This window comes from Diceros bicornis, chromosome 1 (assembly GCF_020826845.1).
Source record: "Diceros bicornis minor isolate mBicDic1 chromosome 1, mDicBic1.mat.cur, whole genome shotgun sequence".
Lineage (NCBI taxonomy): Eukaryota > Metazoa > Chordata > Mammalia > Perissodactyla > Rhinocerotidae > Diceros > Diceros bicornis.
This window is the reverse complement of record NC_080740.1, coordinates 88,997,392-89,020,519: the sequence shown is the minus strand read 5'-3', so window position 1 is coordinate 89,020,519 and position 23,128 is coordinate 88,997,392. Positions and strand designations below refer to the sequence as shown.

Below are 23,128 nucleotides of genomic sequence, written 5' to 3'. Positions count from 1 at the left end.
GTACAGGAAGCACAGAGAGCCCCAAACAAGATAAACCCAAAGAGGCCCACACCAAGACACATCATAATCAAAATGTCCAGAATTAAAGATAAAGAGAGAATCCTAAAAGCCGCAAGAGAATGTCAAGTTACATACAAAGGAAACCCCATAAGGCTATCAGCTGACTTCTCAGCAGAAACCTTACAGGCCAGAAGAGAATGGCACGATATATTTAAAGTGCTAAAAGGAAAAAACTTACAGCCAAGAATACTCTACCCAGCAAGGTTATCATTCAAAATGGAAGGAGAGATCAAAATTTTCCCAGATAAGCAAAAATTAAAGGAGTTTGTCACCAAGAAACCAGTGCTACAAGAAATGTTAAAGGGACTGATTTAAGGGGAAAAGAGAAGACCACAAATAGGAAAAATTATCTATTTCCATGATTAGAACGTAATGGATACAAATGCACAAAAAAGAGGTTAGATATGATATTAAAAACATAAAAGGAGGGAGGAGGGGAGTTAAAGAGTACAGCTTTCAGACAGAGGTCAAACTAAAGTGACCATCAATTCTGTATAGAAGAAGTAAGGAACAGAGAAGGACTACTAAAACACTGAGAAAAAAAAAAAAGAAAAAAAAGTCAAAAAATGGCAGTAAGTAGATACTTATCAATAGCTACTTTAAACGTCAATGGACTAAATGCTCCCATTAAAAGGCATAGGGTGGCTGACTGGATAAAAAAACAAGACCCATATATATGCTGCATACAAGAGACACACTTCAGACCTAAAGACACTCACAAACTGAAAGTGAAGGGATGGAAAAAGATACTCCACGCAAATGGCAATGAAAAGAAAGCTGGGGTAGCGGTACTCATATCAGACAAAATAGACTTTAAAACAAAAACTGTAAAAAAAGACAAAGAAGGGCATTACATAATGATCAAGGGAACAATCCAACAAGAGGATGTAACACTTGTAAATATCTACGCACCCAATGTAGGTGCACCTAAATATATAAAGCAATTATTAACAGACATAAAAACGGAAATAGACTGTAACACAATAATAGTAGGGGACTTTAACACTCCACTTACACCAACGGATAGATCATCCAAACAGAAGATCAATAAGGAAACATTGGCCTTAAACGACACACTAGAACAGATGGACCTAGTAGATATATACAGAGCATTCCATCCAAAAACCGAAGAATACACGTTCTTTTCAAATGCACATGGAACATTCTCCAGGATTGATCACATATTAGGCCACAAAACAAGTCTCCATAAATTTAAGAAGACTGAAATAATACCCACCATCTTTTCTGACCACAACGGTATGAAACTAGAAATCAACTATAGGAAGAAAATCAGAAAAGCTACAAATACATGGAGATTAAACAAAATGCTACTGAACAACGACTGGGTTAACGAAGAAATCAAAGAAGAAATCAAAAAATACCTGGAGACAAATGAAAATGAAAATACGACATGCCAGAATTTATGGGATACAGCAAAAGCGGTTCTAAGAGGGAAGTTTATAGCAATACAGGCCTATCTCAACAAACAAGAAAAATCTCAAATAAACAATCTAACAATGCACCTAAAGGAACTGGAAAAAGAAGAACAAACCAAGCCCAAAATCAGTAGAAGAAGGGAAATAATAAAAATCAGAGCAGAAATAAATGAAATAGAGACCAAAAAAAAATAGAAAAAATTAATAAAACCAAGAGCTGGTTCTTTGAAAAGATCAACAAAATTGACAAACCTTTAGCTAGACTCACCAAGAACAAAAGAGAGAAGGCACAAATAAGTAAAATCAGAAATGAAAGAGGAGAGGTTACAACAGACACCTCAGAAATACAAAAGATTATAAGAGAATACTATGAAAAGCTATATGCCAACCAATTTGACAATCTGGAAGAAATAGATAAATTCTTAGAATCATACAACCTTCCAAAACTGGATCAAGAAGAAGTAGAGAATTTGAATAGACCAATCACCAGTAAGGAGATCGAAACAGTAATCAAAAACCTCCCCAAAAATAAAAGTCCAGGACCAGACGGCTTCCCTGGTGAATTCTACCAAACATTCAAAGAAGACTTAATATCTATCCTTCTCAAACTCTTCCAACAAATTGAGGAGGGGGGGAAGCTCCCTAACTCATTCTACAAAGCTGACATTACCCTGATACCAAAACCAGACAAGGACAACAGAAAAAAAGAAAATTACAGGCCGATATCACTGATGAACATCGATGCGAAAATCCTCAACAAAATACTAGCAAATCGCATACAACAATACGTTAAAAAGATTATACACCATGATCAAGTGGGATTTATTCCAGGGATGCAGGGATGGTTTAACATTCGCAAATCAATCAATGTAATACACCACATTAATAAAATGAAGAACAAAAATCACATGATCATCTCAATAGATGCAGAGAAAGCATTTGACAAGATACAGCATCCATTTATGATAAAAACTCTGAATAAAATGGGGATAGAAGGAAAGTACCTCAACATAATAAAGACCATATATGAGAAACCCACAGCTAATATCATCCTCAATGGTGAAAAACTGAAAGCTATCCCTCTAAGAACAGGAACCAGACAAGGATGCCCACTGTCACCACTCCTGTTTAACATAGTACTGGAAGTCCTAGCCAGAGCAATCAGGCAAGAGAAAGAAATAAAAGGGATCCAAATTGGAAAGGAAGAAGTGAAACTGTCACTATTTGCAGATGACATGATTTTATATATAGAAAACCCTAAAGAATCCACCAGAAAACTTTTAGAAGTAATAAACGAATATGGTAAAGTTGCAGGATACAAAATCAACATACAAAAATCAGTTGCATTTCTGTACACTAACAACGAAGTAGCAGAAAGAGAAATTAAGAATACCATCCCATTTACAATTGCAACAAAAAGAATAAAATACCTAGGAATAAATTTAACCAAAGAGGTGAAAGATCTGTACACCGAAAACTATAAAACATTTCTGAAAGAAATTGAAGACACAAAAAAATGGAAAGATATTCCATGCTCTTGGATTGGAAGAATTAACATAGTTAAGCTGTCCATACTTCCTAAAGCCATCTATAGATTCAATGCAATCCCTATCAAAGTTCCAACAACATTTTTCACAGAAATAGAACAAAGAATCCTAAAATTTATATGGAACAACAAAAGACCCCGAATAGCTAAAGGAATCCTGAGAAAAAAGAACAAAGCTGGAGGTATCACACTCCCTGATTTCAAAATATACTACAAAGCTATAGTAACCCAAACAGCATGGTACTGGCACAAAAACAGACACACAGATCAATGGAATAGAATCGAAAGCCCAGAAATAAACCCACACGTCTATGGACAGCTAATCTTTGACAAAAGAGCCAAGAACATACAATGGGGAAAAGAAAGTCTCTTCAACAAATGGTGTTGGGAAAACTGGATAGCCACATGCAAAAAAATGAAAGTAGACCCTTACCTTACACCATACACAAAAATTAACTCCAAATGGATTAAAGACTTGAATGTAAGACCTGAAACTATGAAACTTCTAGAAGAAAACATAGGCAGTACGCTCTTCGACATCGGTCTTAGCAACATCTTTTCAAACACCACATCTGACCGGGCAAGAGAAACAATAGAAAAAATAAACAAATGGGACTACATCAAACTAAAAAGCTTCTGCACAGCAAAGGAAACCATCAACAAAATGAAAAGACAACCTAACAATTGGGAGAAGATATTTGCAAACCATACATCTGATAAGGGCTTAATCTCCAAAATATATAAAGAACTCATGCATCTCAACAACAAGAAAACTAACAACCCAATTAAAAAATGGGCAAAAGATCTGAACAGATATTTCTCCAAAGAAGATATACAGATGGCCAACAGACACATGAAAAGATGTTCAAAATCACTAACTATCAGGGAAATGCAAATCAAAACTACAATGAGACATCACCTCATGCCCGTCAGAATGGCTATAATTAACAAGACAGGAAACAACATGTGTTGGAGAGGATGTGGAAAGAAGGGAACTCTCATACACTGCTGGTGGGAGTGCAAACTGGTCCAGCCTCTATGGAAAACAGTATGGAGATTCCTCAAAAAATCAAGGATAGAACTACCATATGATCCAGCTATTCCACTGTTGGGTATTTATCCAAAGAACTTGAAAACACCAATTTGCAAAGGTACATGCACCCCTGTGTTCATTGCAGCGTTATTCACAATAGCCAAGACTTGGAAGCAACCTAAGTGCCCATCAAGGGACGAATGGATAAAGAAGCTTTGGTATATATACGCAATGGAATACTACTCAGCCATAAGAAACGATGAAATCCAGCCATTTGTGACAACATGGATGGACATTGAGGGCATAATGCAAAGTGAAATAAGTCAGAGGGAGAAGGTCAAATACCATATGATTTCCTTCATTAAGTAGTAGATAATAACAACAATAAACAAACACATAGGGACAGAGATTGGATTGGTGGTTACCAGAGGGGAAGGGGGGAGGGAGGAGGGTGAAAGGGATAATTGGGTACATGTGTGAGGTGATGGGTTGTAATTAGTATTTTGGTTGTGAACATGATGTAATCTATGCAGAAATAGAAGTACAATGATGTACACCTGAAATTTTTACAATGTTATAAACCAATGTTACTGCAATAAACAAAAAAATTAAAAGCCAAAAAAAAAAAAAAAAAAAATTCTAAAAGTCTCATCCTCGAAATACAATTAAGCCCAACCAATTCTCTCTTATTTTAAAGTAAATTTTAATTCAAGAATTGGACGAAAGGAAGGTGTGATAAACACTGCTGGTTGCAGATTTGCAAATCCTTTGTTCCATTTGATGACAGTAGAAGAACATGGGCGGTCAAAAACAATTTCAAGTGATAACACAAAAAAGAAAACACTCTCAAGTGTTACACAAGTTGCGCTGAAAGCTTCGGTTAACTAATCACTTAAGCCTGTCTAAAAATTTTTTTACAGAAGGCAAAATATTAAGCCCATTTACTTCCTTTTCAGCTCCAAAGATGACCTCTTTTAAAGACAAATCAGATATAAACAAGTCCCCTTGATCTCTGCGGAGACCACACTGCAGACCCTGCAGTTTGACTTGGTGTCCCTCTGCACACGCAGGGTGATCGTTCACCATAGGCCAGCCCGGAGCTGCCTGCTGTGTGTTCTGCAGAGGAAGGAGCCCAAGGTGTGGCAGAGCCATCCTCCCACCAGCGCCACCAACAGCACGAGTCGTGTCCGAGAAGGTAGGCTGGAAAAAACAGTTATCTTGATAGGGAGGAAAAGAGGCACTAAAATATGCTTCATAATAGTCTGAACAATATAAACCATTTGTCCAAGTATACTTTTTTAAACAGGAGAAGATCATCACTGAATCAATGAACCCTGGAGAAGCGAAGAGGGCGGGTACATCTCACAGCCTTACTTTACAGTGAGGGGTGCGTCTCCACTTCTGTTGGTGTAATTGACCACGGCATTGAAGGACTGGTTAATCCACTGCCAGAAGAGCACGGCCGGCGTGGTCCTGAAACAGAGCGACCCGTCACACACCCAGCTTCGCTTGTGACCCGGCGGCTGCGTGGAACAGAACACGTGAACACCAGGAACCAGGAGAGGGCTGCAGAGGGGAGAACGCTGCCACAGACTGTGCGTTCCGGGTCAAAGGGTCAGCATCCGTGTGGCTAGAAAGGTTTTCATCCTTGTGATTGTGTTTCCTCATTCGTTAGACGTGGGTAACACCAAGCTTGGAGGGTTACAGTGAGGACGAAGTTCTCTTACTCAAATTTTATCTTAAATTGGTACAAAGCCCGACATAGAGTAAGCACTCAATAAATGCCAGGTCCCTTCTCTTGGGGGAAAAAGAAGCCATTTGCAGGCTAAATAGTCCTGATCCCCCCTCACTGCATGTATAAGTGTACCTGTCTATGTCTACACCTGCACCTACACTTACACCTATAGCATCTGAATGGATTAAAAAGAGAATTTACTTACAGACTCCTTTTATTTTCTTTCTCCATCTCATTTTCTTTTGGGTCTAAGATTTAAGGGAAAATTCAACCTCCTTTTGAATAAGAAAGAGAATACTATTCAGCAGAGGGAAACGGTAAACAAGCCCTGAGAGTTATAACATTTATACCAAATGGGACTCAACATGAAATGACATTTATTTACATAGAGCTATTTACATATAAAAATGTCCTTTAAGCTTCTGTAATATAAAATGAACAAATTGTTGCCACATCTCCATAACTTACCTATAGAATGTCATCATACAGCCCGTGATGGTCATGTTCATGGGAACCTGGGCTGACATTCTTCCTATCAAAATCATCTTTTCCCCAGTGTCAGGATGAAAAGCGGAATCATAGATGTACTTTGCCCTCCATAATTCATTCTCTGTGAGACCTGGAGGAACAATTCCTTGTCTAGGACAATAACAACAACAAACATGGCAGTTGTTCATTTCAAATATCTCACCAGTTTTCTAGAGACACACAGCTAGAAGTTCTCAGGTTTACACTTACCTAAGACAACTGTGCCCGGATGCAGGACAAATCTAACATTACATAAAGTCCGTGAAATTTTAATAACAAAAAGGACAATAAACACTTAAAATGAATATTTCAAACCTACATATCTCAAATTAGCTATAAATTGGAAAAACAAAAACATATAATAGGGAAGTATTCAACTTTGAAATAGTCTTTGTTTTAAATAACATTTAAAAATGTATTTTGAACTTTGCAAATTCTAAAATATTTTTAACTGATTTGACAAAAGCTGTGACAATCAAGAACATTAATTCATTTTTAAAATTATAGTTTGAAAACCTAGATTAGAAAGGCTCATTATAATTTTTTCTCCTTATCAAAGAAACACATATTCATTGCTAGAAATTTAGAAAATACAGAAATTCATTAGAGCAATTAAAGTCATTCAAGCCATGACCTCCTCATCAGCACTGGAAATGCTCTGGGGAATACACCGTGATTCCCTGCTATGATCTATATACACGATGTGCTCATTTAAAGGTATCGCACAGGGCCGGCCCTGTGGCATAGTGGTTAAGTGCGTGCGCTCCGCTGCTCGCGGCTGGGGCTCGGATCCCAGGTGCACACCAATGCTCCGCTTGTCAGGCCATGCTGAGGCAGCATCCCATATAAATTGGAGGGAGATGGGCACGGATGTTAGCTCAGGGCCAGTCTTCCTCAGCAAAAAGAGGAGAATTGGCACGGATGTTAGCTCAGGGCTGATCTTCCTCACAAAAAAAAAAAAGGAAAAAAAAAAATAAAGGTATTGCACCAAACCTGCCGCTTTATAACCATTTTTTTATTCAATAATATTTTGTAAACATTTCTCTACATATTTAGCTATTTTTCTGTATCATCTATACTGGGTTGAATAGTGTCCCCCCAAAATTCACATCCACCTGGAACCTCAGAATATGACCTTATCTGGAAATAGGGTCTCTGCAGATGTAACTAGTTAAGATGAGGTCATGCTGGATTAGGATGTGCCCTAAATGCAACAACTGCTGTCCTTATAAGATGGCCATGTGCAGCCACGCAAAGAAGGCCATGTGACAACAGAGGCAGAGACTGGAGTGATGTAGCTACAAGCCAAAGAATGCCTAGAGCCTCCAGAACTCGGAAGAGGCGAGGAAGGACTCTCCCCTAGAGCCGTCAGAGGGAGCATGGCCCTGCCCACACCTTGATGTCGACTTCCAGCCTCTGGAACTGTGAAAGAAGAAATTTCTATTGTTTTAAGCCACGTAGTTTATAGTAATTTGTTCTCGCAGCCTTAGGAAATTAATATATCATCCTTTCAAATGCTGCACAGTATTCCACTGTATGACTGTTAATTAATATATTATACCAGTTCCCTATTGTTAGACACTTTAATTGCTTCTAATCTTTTCTGATTGTAAATGATGAGAAAGTAAACATCCTCATAAATAAATCTTTCCCCACATCCAAGATTATTTAGAAAGAAATGAGTACATTTGCTGAGATAAAAGCTGCATAAAATATTAAAACTGTAAATATGTCTTTTATCCTTTTTCTCTACTTGAGTATGTCTTTTTTATCATCAGCAGCAGCAACATCATTACTGTTCAGGTAACTTGTATATATACTTTATACACTGCAGATAATTTTGTTAGTGTTATCAGCTGTCCTGGAAATTTTTATTTTTATCTAGTCAGGTAGGAATAAATGAACTTTCTGTCTAGAAAGGCCTGACTCATTTCAAAGATTACACAAATGTTCACCTCTACTTCTCACATTTTCAAAATAGTTTTTTTGTCACTTAACTTTTTAATCTACTTGGAATGTATCTTAAAATATGGAAATGTGACACTTGTTTAACTTTTCTTTCCACTTTGCTGGTCTGCCACTCCAACATTAAGATTTAAATGCTATATTCATCGTCACTTGAGATTTTGTGAATGCTAGGTTGGATTTCTGGATTTTCTATAGTGTTCCCATTATCTGCATCTTCCAGTTGCCAACACCCACCATTTTAATTTGACAGTTCATTTTAGTATCTGGTAGGGGAACGGCCTCTCACTCCATTACTCTTTCTTTTTCAAAAATGCCTTAGTTACACTCATTAATTTATTTTTCCAGATAAACTTTAGAATCATTTTGTCAATTTCATGGGTGATCACAATTCTATTTTGATGGAAACTATTAATCTGGAGAGAACTGACATCTCTACGAATTAAGACTTTTTATTCAGGCGTACTGCATTTCTCCAGTTACTCAGAGGCTCCTTTTAATGACCCCAGTAGTCTTGTAATTGCCTCACACATCTGGGTAAGTTTATTCCCAGATATTTTATACATATACATTTTGTTTTTATGAATGAGATTAAAAAATATTGTCTGATTATTGCTGGTGTATAGGAAACTACTGAGTTTTTGTGTATATTACAAGCAGCCCTCTCACAGTCCCTTATTTGTTTCATTTGTTTTCCAGTTGATAGTTAAGAATATCATCATTTGCAAAAAAAAAAAAAAAAAAACTGTCTTTTCAATATCTCTAGATCTCATTTCTTTTTCTGTCTTATTGAATTGGTTAGGGCTTCCAGAACAATGTTATATAACAGTGAAGGTAAAGGCATCTCTGACTTGCTCCTGACTTTAATGAGAAAGCCTCATAGGGCAACATTTCTAGGGGAGTGTTATCTTGAATATTAATAGATGTTACGGGAAAAAAGAAAGGGCCCATATCTAAGTCTGGGAAAACAGATTAAACAGCTGTCTTTACTCCAGGACTTCTTGGAATCTTAAAAAAAGTTAATGAGATATGACATCCTCAAGAATGGGATGTAAACTTTCCCAAACTTCACTACTAGAACCACCTTCTTTTTTTCGGGTAAGTATTCCATAGGATTACTTTTCTGCAGAACTCTTTTTAGGAAGTTTCATTATTTAGTGTCTGCTAGCTGCTAACGTGGGATATGTATTCTTTATCACACTAAAGAAGTACTGTACATTATTCCCAGCTGATTATTTTCTGAGAAATAGATGTATAATTTTACCTTCTTTTGGGCATCTATTAAGATGTGGCTTTTCTGTTTTGACGTGATAAATTACATTGATAGATGTCCTAAAATTAAATCACCTTTTAATTTGTGGAATAAATCCTACTCATTCATGTTTTAACATAAGGTTGGATTTGATGTGCTAGTATTTTATTTTGGATTTTTGCGTTATTAATTTATAAGATGGATCATTATTTCTTTCAGTGTACTTTTGTCATTTATAGTATCAGGGTTGCAAATGAATTGGGAAGCATCTCCTTTTTTTCTATGCTCCCATAACATTTAAAATAAATAAATCAGCCTTATTAAGATATAATTGAAATATTAAAAAAGTCACCTATTTTACGTGTGCCATTTGATGAGCTTTGAAAAATGTACACAGTGGTGTAACCACCTCCAGAAGCATGGTATAGATTATTTCATCTCCCCAAAAGTTCCCTCAGGCCCCTTTAGAGTCATTCTTCCACTTCCTGGCAACCACTGATCTGCTTTCTAGTACTACGGTATTGCCTCTGAGACTTTCACATAAATGGAATCACACAGTGAGTAGTATTTTGTGTCTGGCTTCTTCCAACTTGCATAATGCTTTGAGATGCATCTTGGTTGTTGTATCAGTAGTTGGTTAATCACTGAGTAGTATTCCATTCGATCAATGAACTATAGTTATTTATCAATTCTCTTTTTAGCTATTCTAGTAGGTATGAAGTGGTATCCACTAAGCAATTAATGACGTTGAGCATCTTTTCATACACTTACTTGCTATTCCTATATTGTCTTTGGTGTTGTCAGTCTACTCAAATCTTTTGACCATTTAAAAAAATTAGGTTGGAATTAAAATAGTTCTTTATATCTTCTTGGACACAGTCTTTATGAGACATAAGTTTACAAATATTTTCTTCTAGTCTATGAATTGCATTTCTGTTTTCTAAATAGTGTCTTCTGAAGTGAAAAGACATATTTTTTCCTTTATTGTTCATGCTTATGTCCTTTCTAAGATATCTTGGCCTATCCCAAAGTCATAAGGATTTTCTCTTGTTTTCTTCTAGAAGTTTGTATACTTAGGTCTGTCATTCATTTCGAGGTATGTTTCGCTTATGGTGTGAGGTGAGGATGGACCTTCATTTTTTATATGAATATCCAATTTTGCCAGAACCATTCATTGAACAGAATATCCTTTCTCCATTGAATTATCTTGGCACCTTTTATAAAATCAACTGACTTTTTATGTTTGAGTCTATCTCAGGATTCTCCATTCTGTTCCATTGATCTATATCCTTACAGCAATGCTACGCTGTCTTGATTACTAGAGCTTTATACTGAGTCTCGAAATCAGGTAGTATGAGTATCTCAACTTGCTCTTCTTCAAAATTGTTTTGAATATTCTAGGTCTCTTGTATTTCCATTTAAATTTTAGGATTAGCTTGTAAATTTCTACAAAAAACCTCCTGGGATTTAGGTAATTACACTGCATCTCCAGATCAATTTGGGAAGAGGTGACATCTTAATATTGAGTCTTCCAATCCATGAACATAGTTATGTTTCTCCATTTAAATTGCTTCAAGCAGTACCAGCACACAGTAAGCGCTAGGCAGCATTCGTATTTTCTTTTTATTATTTTGTGTCGTTCTTTAATTTCTTAAGCAGAATTCTCAGTTCATTTATCATCTTCTCTGATTTCTCTCTGTAATTTCGTGTGTGTGTGTTTTGGTGTATTTTATGTTTTTGTTAAAGTGATCTCCCAGTATTTAATATTTTTGTTCCTGCTAAAAATGGTATTATTTTTAAAATTTCAATTTTTAGTTGTTAAATGTTACTATATAGATACATAATTGATTTCTGTATGTTGATCTTATATGGTGTAACTATGCTAAACACACTTATTCTAGTTGCATTTTTTTGGGGGGGGGTAGATTCTTTCTAAATACATTCATGTGCTGCATAACGATGTTTCAGTCAATGACGAACCGCATATGTGATGTAGTCCCATAAGATCAGCACCCTATAGTCTAGGTATGTAGCAGGCTCTACCATCTAGGCTTGTGTAAGTACACTCTATGATGTTCCAGCAACCACAAAATCATCTAACAATGCATTTCTCAGAGCGTACCCCCATTGTTAAGTGATGCATGACAGTCTATCATGTATTCTGTGAATGAAGAGAGTTTTAGTTCTTCCTTTCCTATCTGTTTATCTTGTACTGTTTTTGCTCTTTTCTCTTATTGCACTACCTAGGACCCCCAGCACAATGCTGAATAAAAGTAGTGAGAGCAGAAATCCTTGGCTTGTTCCTGACCTTAGGAGAAAAGTTTTCATTTTTTCACCATTAAGTTGGATGTTCCTTGTAGGTTTTTTGTAGATGTACTATATCCCTTCTATTCCTAGTCTGCTGAGAGTTTTATCATGAATGGATGTTGGATTTTGTCTGTTTTTCTGCATCTATTGAGATGATCATATGGTTTTCTGTTTTAGTCTACTGACACAGTGATTTTCAAATGTTAAACAATCTTGCATTCCTGTAATGAACCTCACTTGGATTCTGTTTATTTTGAGTATTATCTTTTTTAAATTTTGTTGAGGACTTTTGTGTTTATGTTTATGAGGGATATTGGTCTGTAATTTTTTTCTTGTAATCTCTTTGTCTGGTTTTATTATCTGGGTATTTGTGGTCTCATAAAATAAATGGGGAAGTGTTCCCCTCTCTTCTATTTTCTGAGAGAGTTTGTGATAGAACTGGTATTATTTCTTCCTGTGAAGAAATTATTTCTTTCACCTGTGAAGCCAACTGACCTTGGAGATTTTTGTGGGAAAGCTTTTTTTACCATCTTGCTACTTGTTTTCTATTTGTCTCATCTCTTCCTTGTTCCTTTTTTCTCCTTCCTTGCCTTCTTCTGGACTGAGTCAATTTTGGGAATTTATATATTCATAGAAGCTATATGTTTCACCAAGATTTCCAAAAAAACTACATAGTCATCTTTATTTTTATATTTCTGTTTCTCTTTTAGGTAACTTTCTTATTCCTCTTGTTATATATTTTGAGTTTTATTTATTTATTTCATATTAAGAGTGTCAGAGGCTTACTGTTTACTGGGTTTATCAAAGAACAAGTTCTTACGTTTATTTTTCAATTCTATTAGTTAATTTCTGACTTTTAAAAAATATTAATTCTTCTCCGCTTTCCTTAAAAAGCAGTATATACAGTGGTTAATAACATGAGCTCTGGAGTCAGACTGTCTGGGTGCCTATCCTGGCTCCACCATTACTAGTGGCAGGACCCTGAGCAAGTGAAACTTGTATGCCTTAGTTCTTTCATCTGAAAAATGGGGATAACAACGGTATCTACCCTCAAGGGCTGTGGTGTGGGTTAAATTAATGAACGTAAAGTGCTTTAAGCAGTACTAGCACACAGTACGTACCAGCAGTGTCTGCTATTTTCTGTTCTTTAATTTCTTAAGCTGAATTCTCAGTTCATTTATTGTCAGTTTTTCTTGTTTAATAATAGAGACACGTAAAACTATAAACTTCTCCTCAGAGTACAATTTTGGTACAATCACTTAAGTTTTCATATTAATTTCCTCATTGTTTTTACTTTGCAATTCTACCTTTGGTTTTCTTTTTGTACAGTTACAGGAAAGTATTTAAAAATTCTAAAGTGATTGATTAGATGATCTAGCAAAGACTGAGAAAGGTATGTTAGAATTTCCTGCTACTATTGTGTTTAATCACGTTCTATTTATGTTTCTAACAGTCTTTTCTTTGTCTACTTTGATGCAATATTAACTCGTTCATGAATGCTGTCTGTTCAATGTTCACTTTATCAAGATCAAAATTTTTTGATCTATTTGCTCTGAATTGCACTTTGTCTGATTTTCATACAGCTTCTTTTTTATTTGCAGTTACCTTAGTCTTGCTTTGTCATGTAGCTATTGTTATTGCCTCCTTTTGGGTTCATATTAGAATAGCATTGCTGGTATCCCGCTGGAACTACAGATCGGTATACATATTCCTGAAGGTGCGCTATGTATGACACAGTATCTTTTTGACCCCAGCTAACACTGAGCTATTCTCCCCTGAAAGTTCACGGCTGATTTGTCTCTTGGTGGGGAGGAGGGGAACTCGGAGGTATTTCTTACCCATTAATTCAACAATTGGTTTTACTGACGAATATATATTATTATTTCATTTATTTTTATTATATATAAAATATTATATATATATTATATAATGTAGATAACATATGTATATACAAAAGCAGACACATACAAAAGCAGCATAGAACCACAACAAATACCCATAACGCCCAGTTGGAGCAGGCCTGGGTAAGTTACCATACAGACTTTAGGGATTTACATGCCTTAAAAGAAGAGAGAAGAAGGTGAGGCACTCACAGATTCTTGGAAGACTGCATTGCATTTTTCCACGAGCAATGACCTCACACATATAATTAGTCACGTAGCTGCAGCCCTCACTCATTCTGAGATGCCACGTCATTACTGAGCTTTTTAAGTGTTTTTACTCAATTTTAAAGTCTTTGATTTTAACAGGGGATTTTAATCCTTTTTACATATATTGTTATTACTAAGCTCTCTGGCCTTCTCCTTCTTGTTTTATGTTACATTTAAGGCTACTATGTCCGTTCTTTGGTTTTAGTTTTAGTTACATTGATTACATTGTCTTTGCTTTTATGCCTCTAGGGTTTTAGAAGATATAAACTAAGGTTTAACTTGACTAGTAGTTACCATTAAGATTCTCAAAACCATTCTATAATGCATTTCTCTAACACAGTAAAGAGCAAAACCACATATATTTTTGAATTTACCTCCTATTTAAGACAAGATATTTCGTATACTTTTAATTCCTCTACTTTCTTCTTGTTTTTTGATATTACAATGTAGGGCTTTAGATTCAGATAAATACTACTATTTTTTACAAACTTTTTTTGTTTGTTTGTTTGTTTTGTGAGGAAGACCAGCCCTGAGCTAACATCCTATGCCAATCCTCCTCCTTTTTGCTGAGGAAGACTGGCCCTGGGCTAACATCCGTGCCTATCTTCCTCTACTTTATATAGGACGCTGCCACAGCATGGCTTGACAAGTGGTGCGTCAGTGTGCGCCCGGGATCCGAACCTGCGAACTCCAGCTGCTGAAGCAGAGTGCGCGCTCCTAACCGCTGCGCCACCAGGCCGGCCCCTACAAACATTTTTTTATTGCTTTTTGCCTATACAATGTTTTATAACTAGAAATACAACAATTGTTTCTATTTTAACAGCTTTCAGTATTCATCACTAGTCTATTTATACTTTCTTATTTTTTCTTTCTTTTATTGTGGTAAAATACAAATGATATAAAATTTACCAACTTAACCATTTTTAAGTGTACAGTTCTGTGGCATTAAGTACATTCACATTATTGTACAACCATTACCACCATCCATCTCTACAACTTTTTCATCTTCCCCAACTGAGACTATACCCATTAAACACTAACTCTCCATTCTCTGCCCCTTAGCTCCTAGCAACCACCATTCTATTTTCTGTCTCTATGAATTTGACTACTCTAGGGACCTTGTATAAGTGGAATCTTACAATAATTTGTCCTTATGTGACGGGCTTATTTCACTTAGCGAGATGTCTTCAAGGTCTATCCATGTTTTGGCATGTGTCAGAATTTCTTCCTTTTTAAAGGCTGAACAGTATTCCACTGTATGTATATACCACATTTTATTTATCAATTCATCCATCCCTGGACACTGGGTTGCTTCCACCTTTTGGCTATTGTGAATAATGCTGCTATGAACATGTGTGTACAAATATCTGTTCAAGATCCTGCTCTCAATTCTTTTGGATGTGTACCTAGAAGTACAATTGCTGAGTCACATGGTAATTCTATTTTTAATTGTTTGAGAAATCACCATATACTATGGATTTCTTATTTTTGAACTCAATTTTGCTTCACCTCCTGACCTCTCGAGAAGGATTTACGAAGAGTTTATTTTTGATGTTGTTGCATATTTCTCTGTTGCCAGTGTAAATAAAGACCAGCTGGTATAAAATTCCTGGGCTATAGTGCTTTCTCCTGAAAACTTTGCACACATTGCCTCACTGTCTTCTGGCATTCAGTGTATAGATGAAAAGATTGAGCCTCTCTGTGGTTGGTCTTTTTAGCAACTTTTTTCCTGTTCTTGGATGCTTATGAAAATTTTAAAAGTTTCTTTGTAGAAAAAAGAAAATTAAAAAAAATTGCATGTGTGGGTCTCTTTGTTTGAAACAGGGTGAGTCTCTTTAATCTGTAGACAAGTTTTTACTCACCAGAGGAAAATTTCTTTCTTTCTTTACTTAATATTGCTTCTTTTGCATTTTCCTAGTTTCTCCTTTAGAAGCATCAATCAGTTATAGCTGCATTCTGCATTCTCCAGTCCCCTTAAATATAACCTTTTCACACCTGTCACCTCTTCATCTGTACCATGAGATCACAAACTACAGCTCACGGCCTGCTTCTGAATGGCCTGTGAACTAAGAAGGGTTTTTATGTTTTTTAAAGTGTTGTAAAAAAAAAAAAGCCAACAACAAAACAGAAAAGAATATACAATAGAGACTGTATGGCCTGTAAGGCCTGAAATATTTACCAGCCAGCCGTTTGCAGGAAGCTTGCTGACCTCTGATCGTCATCCTCGGAGAGCGTCTCCGGCTCATTCTTGCCTCTGTTTCCACTTCCTCCCAGATGAGTCCTGTCATCAGTTAGTTTCTCCCATTGCCTCCAGCGAAGATTTTAGTTTTGCTCTTACAGATTTAGGTTCTTTGCAATCTTCTTCATGTCGTCTTCTCAACCTCTCCTCTTTTTATGGCTTTTGTTCCAGATTCACAGATGTTACTCTCCGGATCTCCTGACATGGGCCTCTGCTGTCTGCCTTTGCCTTGTTCTCAGCACCTTCTCCTAAGGCTCCTTGATGTTCTGTTGTTTTGTTCAGGCATTCCCTCTTCAGGCACATCAGCCAGACTCAGTGTTTCACAATAGAGTTTACAAACTGCCCGTGGTTCCTCCCTAACTACCCACGTGACCGTCAAACACGTGTCTCGCATGTATTGGTCTCGGCTCTTTTAGGCACAGAGCTCCCACTAACCCAATTCTCAGCTTCTGGCTGACCTTCCCCCAGAGCAGGAGTCAGCAGACTACTGTCTATGGCCTGGAGGTCCCACTAGCTAAGAATGGTTTTACATTTTTGAAGGATTGTAAAACAAAAACAAAAAACTGTGTATGCGACAGAAACTGTTTGTGGTCCACAAAGCCTGAAATATTTCTTATATATTCTTTTATTTAGAAATTTGTGACCACTGCCTTAGAGTCCCTCTCTTCTCCTACCTCACGCCTGGCCCTCTGACTGACGGAGCACGTCCTAAACCTACAAATCTGTACAGGCACCACCACTAACATTCTTCCCATCTGAGCTCTTACCCGTGGGGTTTATTTATTGGGGCTTTATGTCAGAAGCAATCAACCTACCCTAATTCTTGGCAACTTGCTTTTTTTTGTTCATGAGGAAGATTGTCCATAAGCTAACATCTGTGCCAATCTTCCTCTATTTGGTATGTGGGATGCCGCCACAGCATGGCTTGAGGAGCGGTGTGTAGGTCCACGCATGGGATCCGAACCCCTGAACCCCAGGCCACCAAAGTGGAGCGTGCGAACTTACCCACTACACCACCAGGCCAGCCCCAGCAACTTGCTTTTTGTATGATGCTGTCTCCATCCAGAGACAGAAAGATGCCCGGGGTGCCTGTGGATGCAGGGGGCGGTTGCAGTGGAGTAAGAGGCAGGGTGTTGGGAAAAGGGGACCTCACAGATTAGCACCTAGGAGATGGAAGGATGGCGAATTTTCAGGTTATATGAATTCTTGACATCTGTAATAATGGTCAGCAATGGGGGATAACACATGTCTTCCTATTTCCTACTTTTTATTTTTTTTTGGTAAAAAGGATTCCATTGCAAAAAAAGTTGTTAAATTGCTAAGTGAAAGCTTAAAGATAATGGGCTAACATGACAGTCTATTAATATCGTAAGCCAAAAAGCACAGTCACTAACATCACCTGTAGTTATGTACTATTCTTCTTGCATTCTCTAGTTGCTCGTTGGTTAACAAAATATTCCTGGGATCAGTTACAGTGAAGAAATGATTGGCTCGTCCAACAAAAGTGCTTTGATCCCATCGAGGCTCCTTGATGTTAATGTTTAGAGGAAGTTCTCCAGACATTGTCCCAGTCTAGAGAGGGTCAAAAAGACAAGTCTAGTTAAGACTTACCATGTTGCTACACAGTTAGAAACTTGATAGTCACACTAATCTTCAAGTAAAGATTTATGTACACTTCTATTTACAAAAATAATTTTGCTATAAATGGCAGAAAGACAATCTAAATCCAAATTGAATTTTGTCCATAAATCTCAATTGATCTTAACCAAATTTCAATAATTTCCCAAATATTTCTCTCTGTAAGTACTCAGTATTTTATCATTCCTTACTTTTGGAAATCTAGAAATATTCTAGAAAAAACAGAAATATAAAAAGTTAAAAATACATCAACAGTAACAGGTCTGAAGTTTGAAACCCCTTTTCTGGGTGAAACAAACAACGTCAAACTACTACCGCATTCTGGTTTACTAAATTTGTTATTTCTACCAGTAGAAGTGAGTAATTGTGCAAACAAAGGCTTAAATGCTAAAAATTCTACAATTAAAAAAGACTCATTCAGCCTTGTTCAGCATATAAAGTGCCAATCAAAAATGAAAAATTATGTTCTTCAAGCTAACAGGGACATAATGGGAAAAACACATTCTGACAACCCCCTGAATAGGAATAACACTGCAGCATATAATTTCCCTCATAAAATACCTATTTCTAGCTAAGAATCCTTACTTTTTTCCAAAAGTAACTAATTTCTTTCTCTGAGTAATACATGCTTATTTTTAGAACTGCATTGTATTGTTGTAATACATGCTTATTGTAGCATTCTGAATAATATAAGCTGATTATAGGAAATAAAGACTAAAGAAAAACAAAATCTTCTATAATTTAGCCATGCTGAAATAACCACTGTTGATGTTTTGGTACATTTCCTTGCAGACATTTCCTATACATATTATCATACAATAAAAAAAATAAAGTTGATGCCATGCTCTATAATATCCTGATATTTTTTGCACCTATTTCACGAACATTCCCCATGGCACCAACCTCTCATTTTGGGCATACAACACCTCTAGTGTTTATGTTATTTTCAGTTTTCACCATGATAAGTAACACTATATCTTTACGAGTCAGCCCCTCATAGCTGGAGACTGCCTTAGACCAGATCTCTCTGCACGGTGTCAGCAGGTCAGAGGATCTGACCACCAAGAAGGCTTCAAACCATCACTGTCTCCTTCCTGTTGCCCTTTCCTGCATTTCTAATACCAGTTCTCATAGCAGCTTTCTTTCCCAGGTCATGTTTCACTAAGCTATTTTTCAGTGCTTCAGGAGTTCTTAGGAACAGTGAGATGTCGGGTGCAGGAGCTAGCCACTCCTGTCATTTGTACCTGATCAAAACCACAAAAACATTGAGCATGTTGGGCCCACGGATGTGAGGAATCTAGTGTATGAGAAACAGCTGGTCAGTGAGCGTGAGCAAGGCAAACTCAGCCCCACTACACATGACGCAGGCTGGGCTCACACACATGGAGAAAGCCAGGTGCAAAGTTAACGGGAAACCACACTTTTCCCAAGGTCACAATGCAGCTACGGAGTGTCACAACAACCCCTTCTGTGAGTGACCACTGCTTTCTTATCTCAGAGAAACCTTGTTCTCTATAATCACAGACTGTTGGAAACTTTGCTGTTTGAAACCAGAACAGAAAGAAGTAAACATCCCACTCTTAACATAGAGGAGGAGCCTGGACTTCCCACCCAGGGGTGGAGTTTCAGATTAGGGAGTTTCTGGACACGACATTCCACATTTTTCTTAATTTTGTAGTTTCCAAGGAAACAGGGCTGTGGGTCCACCTCACAGTCCAGACCTTTACACCCAGCCCTGCTGCGAGTCTATCGAAATACTGCTTCATTAAACTTCACCTGAACTCCACCATTCCCCAAGGTGCTCTAAAAGACCCATCTCCTCCCCCTTTGTCGCTGAGACACCCCCGGTTCCTCTGGTGTGTGGTCTCCCTCGTTGCAATAAACCAATAAACAACCTCGTTGGACTATAGGTTTGTCCCTGCTGGTTTCTGGTTGATTGGGCTATGATAAGAGAAATGTCTAAACTTCAAATTAGAACACATCAAAATCATGCATGTTAAATAAGTCCAGGGATACAATAAATAGAAGGTACATCAAAGAGCTGTGTCATCGTATGGAGAAATGTCTAAATTCCAAATGAGAAGCCATCAAATGTATTATTTATAAAACATACAAAACGCCAAACAAAACTCCAGTTCATACCCGGAGAGCAGTATTTTCAGACATATCTGCAGAGATCTAGGGCTCTGCTGAGGCTTCTCAGTGAGCTCCAGGAGGGGTGGGGATTCAGGTAGGCGGACTCTGAGCCCCTAAGCTTGTACTCAGCTAGAGCAGGTCTGCTTTTATTTGCCATCTACATCTGTTTTGTGGCAATGATCATTTGAAGACAGAGTTCTGCTGCTTGAAAAAAAAAAAAGAAAAGAAAAAGTTGAAAACCACTACAGGAGAAGACCATCTGCAAATCTATGAGACGACTCATAAAGTTTTAGAAGGTCTCATAATTTTTCAATCTTTTTTTCACTCCAACTTCATAAGTCGACCCTGGTGTCCATTTGACTAGCGCTTCTCAGACTATGCGTGCGTGGTGAAGAACCTGCTTTGATTTTTCTAATTTCCAATCCCTATCATGAAGCAATATTTTTGTAAAATATATTAAAAATGAATTTTGAGAAAAGTGAAATAAAAAATTAGATATAAAATAAAAGCCCCGATTTTTTATTATTAGATTCAGCAGATATAATACGACTCTATCATATTGTTAAGACAGTTTCTAAATGCTTCCTTTCAATTTCTGTACCTATCTCAATGTGGACCTGTAACAAACGGTTCCCACTGGCCTTGTCCACGGTTCATAACTTGAATTTACACTTATGTGTACAGTTCACAATTTGTTTCTATACTTAATGTCACCAAATAAATGCTACATTTAATCATGCAGATAATCTGGTCTTACTCCCTCCCATTTCTGAATGGGCGAATAAAAGATATAATTCATACCCTCTAGTAGACCACAGTTTGAACACAGAATAGAAGAAATTCTTAGCAGGACAAATCTTTTAGCTTTGTTTTTCCTTTCAGGTCTAGAAAATGCTGCTCCCTTTAGTACTCACCTATTGGGCACCCACCATGTGACAGATTCTTGGGCTATATCAGTGAACGAAGATAAAAATTCCTGCCCTAGTGGAGATGACACTGGGATGCTGGGGATGCAGGAGGAGACAGACAATAACGAAAGACATCAAAGGTAAGCCAACTGTTCATTATATTAGAAGGCAATAAATGGTTTGGGGAAAATAACAGAACAGGATAATAAAGGTACGAGTACGGATTGCATTTTTAAATGGGGTAGTCAGGGTAGGCCTCCATGAGAAAATAACAGTGGGGGAAGCTCAGAAGGAAGTGAGGGGCGGAATCACTTGGGCATCTGGGGGAAGAGCCTTCCAGGCAGAAGGAACAGATATTGCAAAGATCCTAAGGCAGGAAAGTGTCTGGTATCTTCAAAGAGTAGCAAGAAGGCATACAGCTGGAGTGGAGTGAGGGAGAGAGAGACAGGAGAGGAGGCGGTCAGAGAGGTACTGGTGGGGTTAAGCCGGAGTCAGACTGTTTGGGGCCTTGCGGCCACTGTAAGGCCTTTGCATCTTACTCTGAGGGAAACGGCAGTCACTGGAAGGTTCTGAACAGAAGACTAGAATTTAAAAGGATCTCTCTGGCTGCTGTGTGGAGAATACAGTGGGGAGATGAGAGTGGATGCAGAGAGAGGAACTGCGAGGCTCCTGCTGTAGTCCAGGAGAGAGCTGATGGTGGCGCAGGCCGGGACAGTAGGAAGGAGGTGGCGGGAGGCGCGGACATTCTGGCTATTTTATCGATGGAGCCAACAGGATTTCCTGACAGCTTGGATGTGGGGTGTGAGAGAAAGAAAAAGCCTGACTCCTAAGGTGGACTGGAGGAGGAGGAAGTCTCAGGGAGAAAGCAGGAGTCAGGTTAGGACGGAGGAAGTCTGAGATGTCCAGGAGACGTCCAAGTGGAGGCGCCCAGGAGGCGGCCGGATACGTGAGTCTGAGGTTCAGGGGAGAGGGTCAATCAGGACACAGACTTCTGGGCGTTGTCAGCACAGAAACTGTATCTAAAGCCATGCCATGGGGTGGGGTGATCACCAAGGCGGGGAATGTAAACAGAGAAGAGATCCAAGAACTCTGATGTTCAGAGGTCAGAAAAGACTAAGTCAGAGCAAAGGGGCCGACCGGGGGTGGGAAATGAGCAGAGTGTGGGGTCTCGGAAGGCAGGTGAGGGGAGTCTATCGTAGTTTCGTTGGCCAAAAGGAAGAACACCTTGGTAGGTGGTGAGTCCCATTTTGGGCTAGTGAAGAGAGCAGAATATAACTCCCAAGGGGCCGGCCTAGGGGTGGGAACACTACAAAGATAGCCATCTTTGCAAATTCTAACAATTCTAAGCACTGGCGGCAGCAAGTAGGGAGAGACTGCACAGCCCGTTAAGTGCCCCTTCTCGGGGAACCGTTTATTCCTGCAAAGCCTGGCAGAGACTGGTGGTTCCTAACCCACGGAACACACCAGCATCACTAGGAGAAGTTCCGACAAAGACAAACACTAGCCCCCTTCTAGAGAGTCGCGTCCAGTAGGTCTAGCATAAGGCTGGGCATGCGATTGTGCAGGCGCTCTGGGCCTGGCCCTCCAGCTCTCCGGGCACCGGGCTGTGGCAATACACGAGAGCGGGAGCTGTTCCCTGCCTGCATCATCCTCTGCACTGCCCGTGCCTCCCCTCAGGCCTGAGCAATCCACGCTGCTCCCCGTGGACATCAGAGGCCGACTCTTCTCACAAAATTGAGCACCAAGTAATCTTCCTTCCCTTTCAAGTATAAGTCTCACTATCACTATCTCTCCTTTACACTTAACGCATATAATTTTAAAAAATTAAAATGTAGCTTTCATAGAATTCTAGTTTTTAATAACAAACTATCTCCAATGTGTTAAACATAAAGCAACATTTAGGTCAAGTTATGGCAAACATGATCTAGTTTTAAAATACAATTACTTTATAAAATAAAAATGTTCTAACTGCATAAGAGCTGGATAGGACCTTAAAAATGAGCCACCATTTTAAACCTCACCACACAGATGAGGAAACTGAGGCCCAGACAGGGAAGTGAAAGGCTGTGTGACTGTGCAAGTCTGGGGGGACCCATAGTGGGACTGGATTCCCAGACCTGCCAGGTCACACTTTCTACTCGACTACTCTCTTTTAGCTGGCTTTTTTCCCCAAAGGATATCAATTAACAGCTGTA

At 38.3% G+C, this 23,128-nt stretch overlaps 1 protein-coding gene across 5 annotated transcripts in view; it reads right to left on the bottom strand.

Annotated features, from left to right (window-relative positions):
- Positions 1 to 23,128, bottom strand: part of SFXN1 (sideroflexin 1) — a 53,659-nt gene that overhangs the window by 19,286 nt on the left and 11,245 nt on the right. For 2 of the 5 annotated variants that reach the window (XM_058546237.1, XM_058546242.1), the window contains 3 exons: positions 17,651 to 17,823; positions 6,279 to 6,449; positions 5,450 to 5,548 (listed from right to left, as the gene is read on the bottom strand). In XM_058546237.1, the coding sequence (XP_058402220.1) occupies positions 5,450 to 5,548; positions 6,279 to 6,449; positions 17,651 to 17,814 (434 nt within the window). In that variant the 5' untranslated portion in view covers positions 17,815 to 17,823. Of the gene's footprint in view, positions 1 to 5,449; positions 5,549 to 6,015; positions 6,086 to 6,278; positions 6,450 to 17,650; positions 17,824 to 20,031; positions 20,050 to 23,128 lie in introns of those variants that run through there. The other 3 variants (XM_058546257.1, XM_058546247.1, XM_058546251.1) reach the window with 3 other exon arrangements.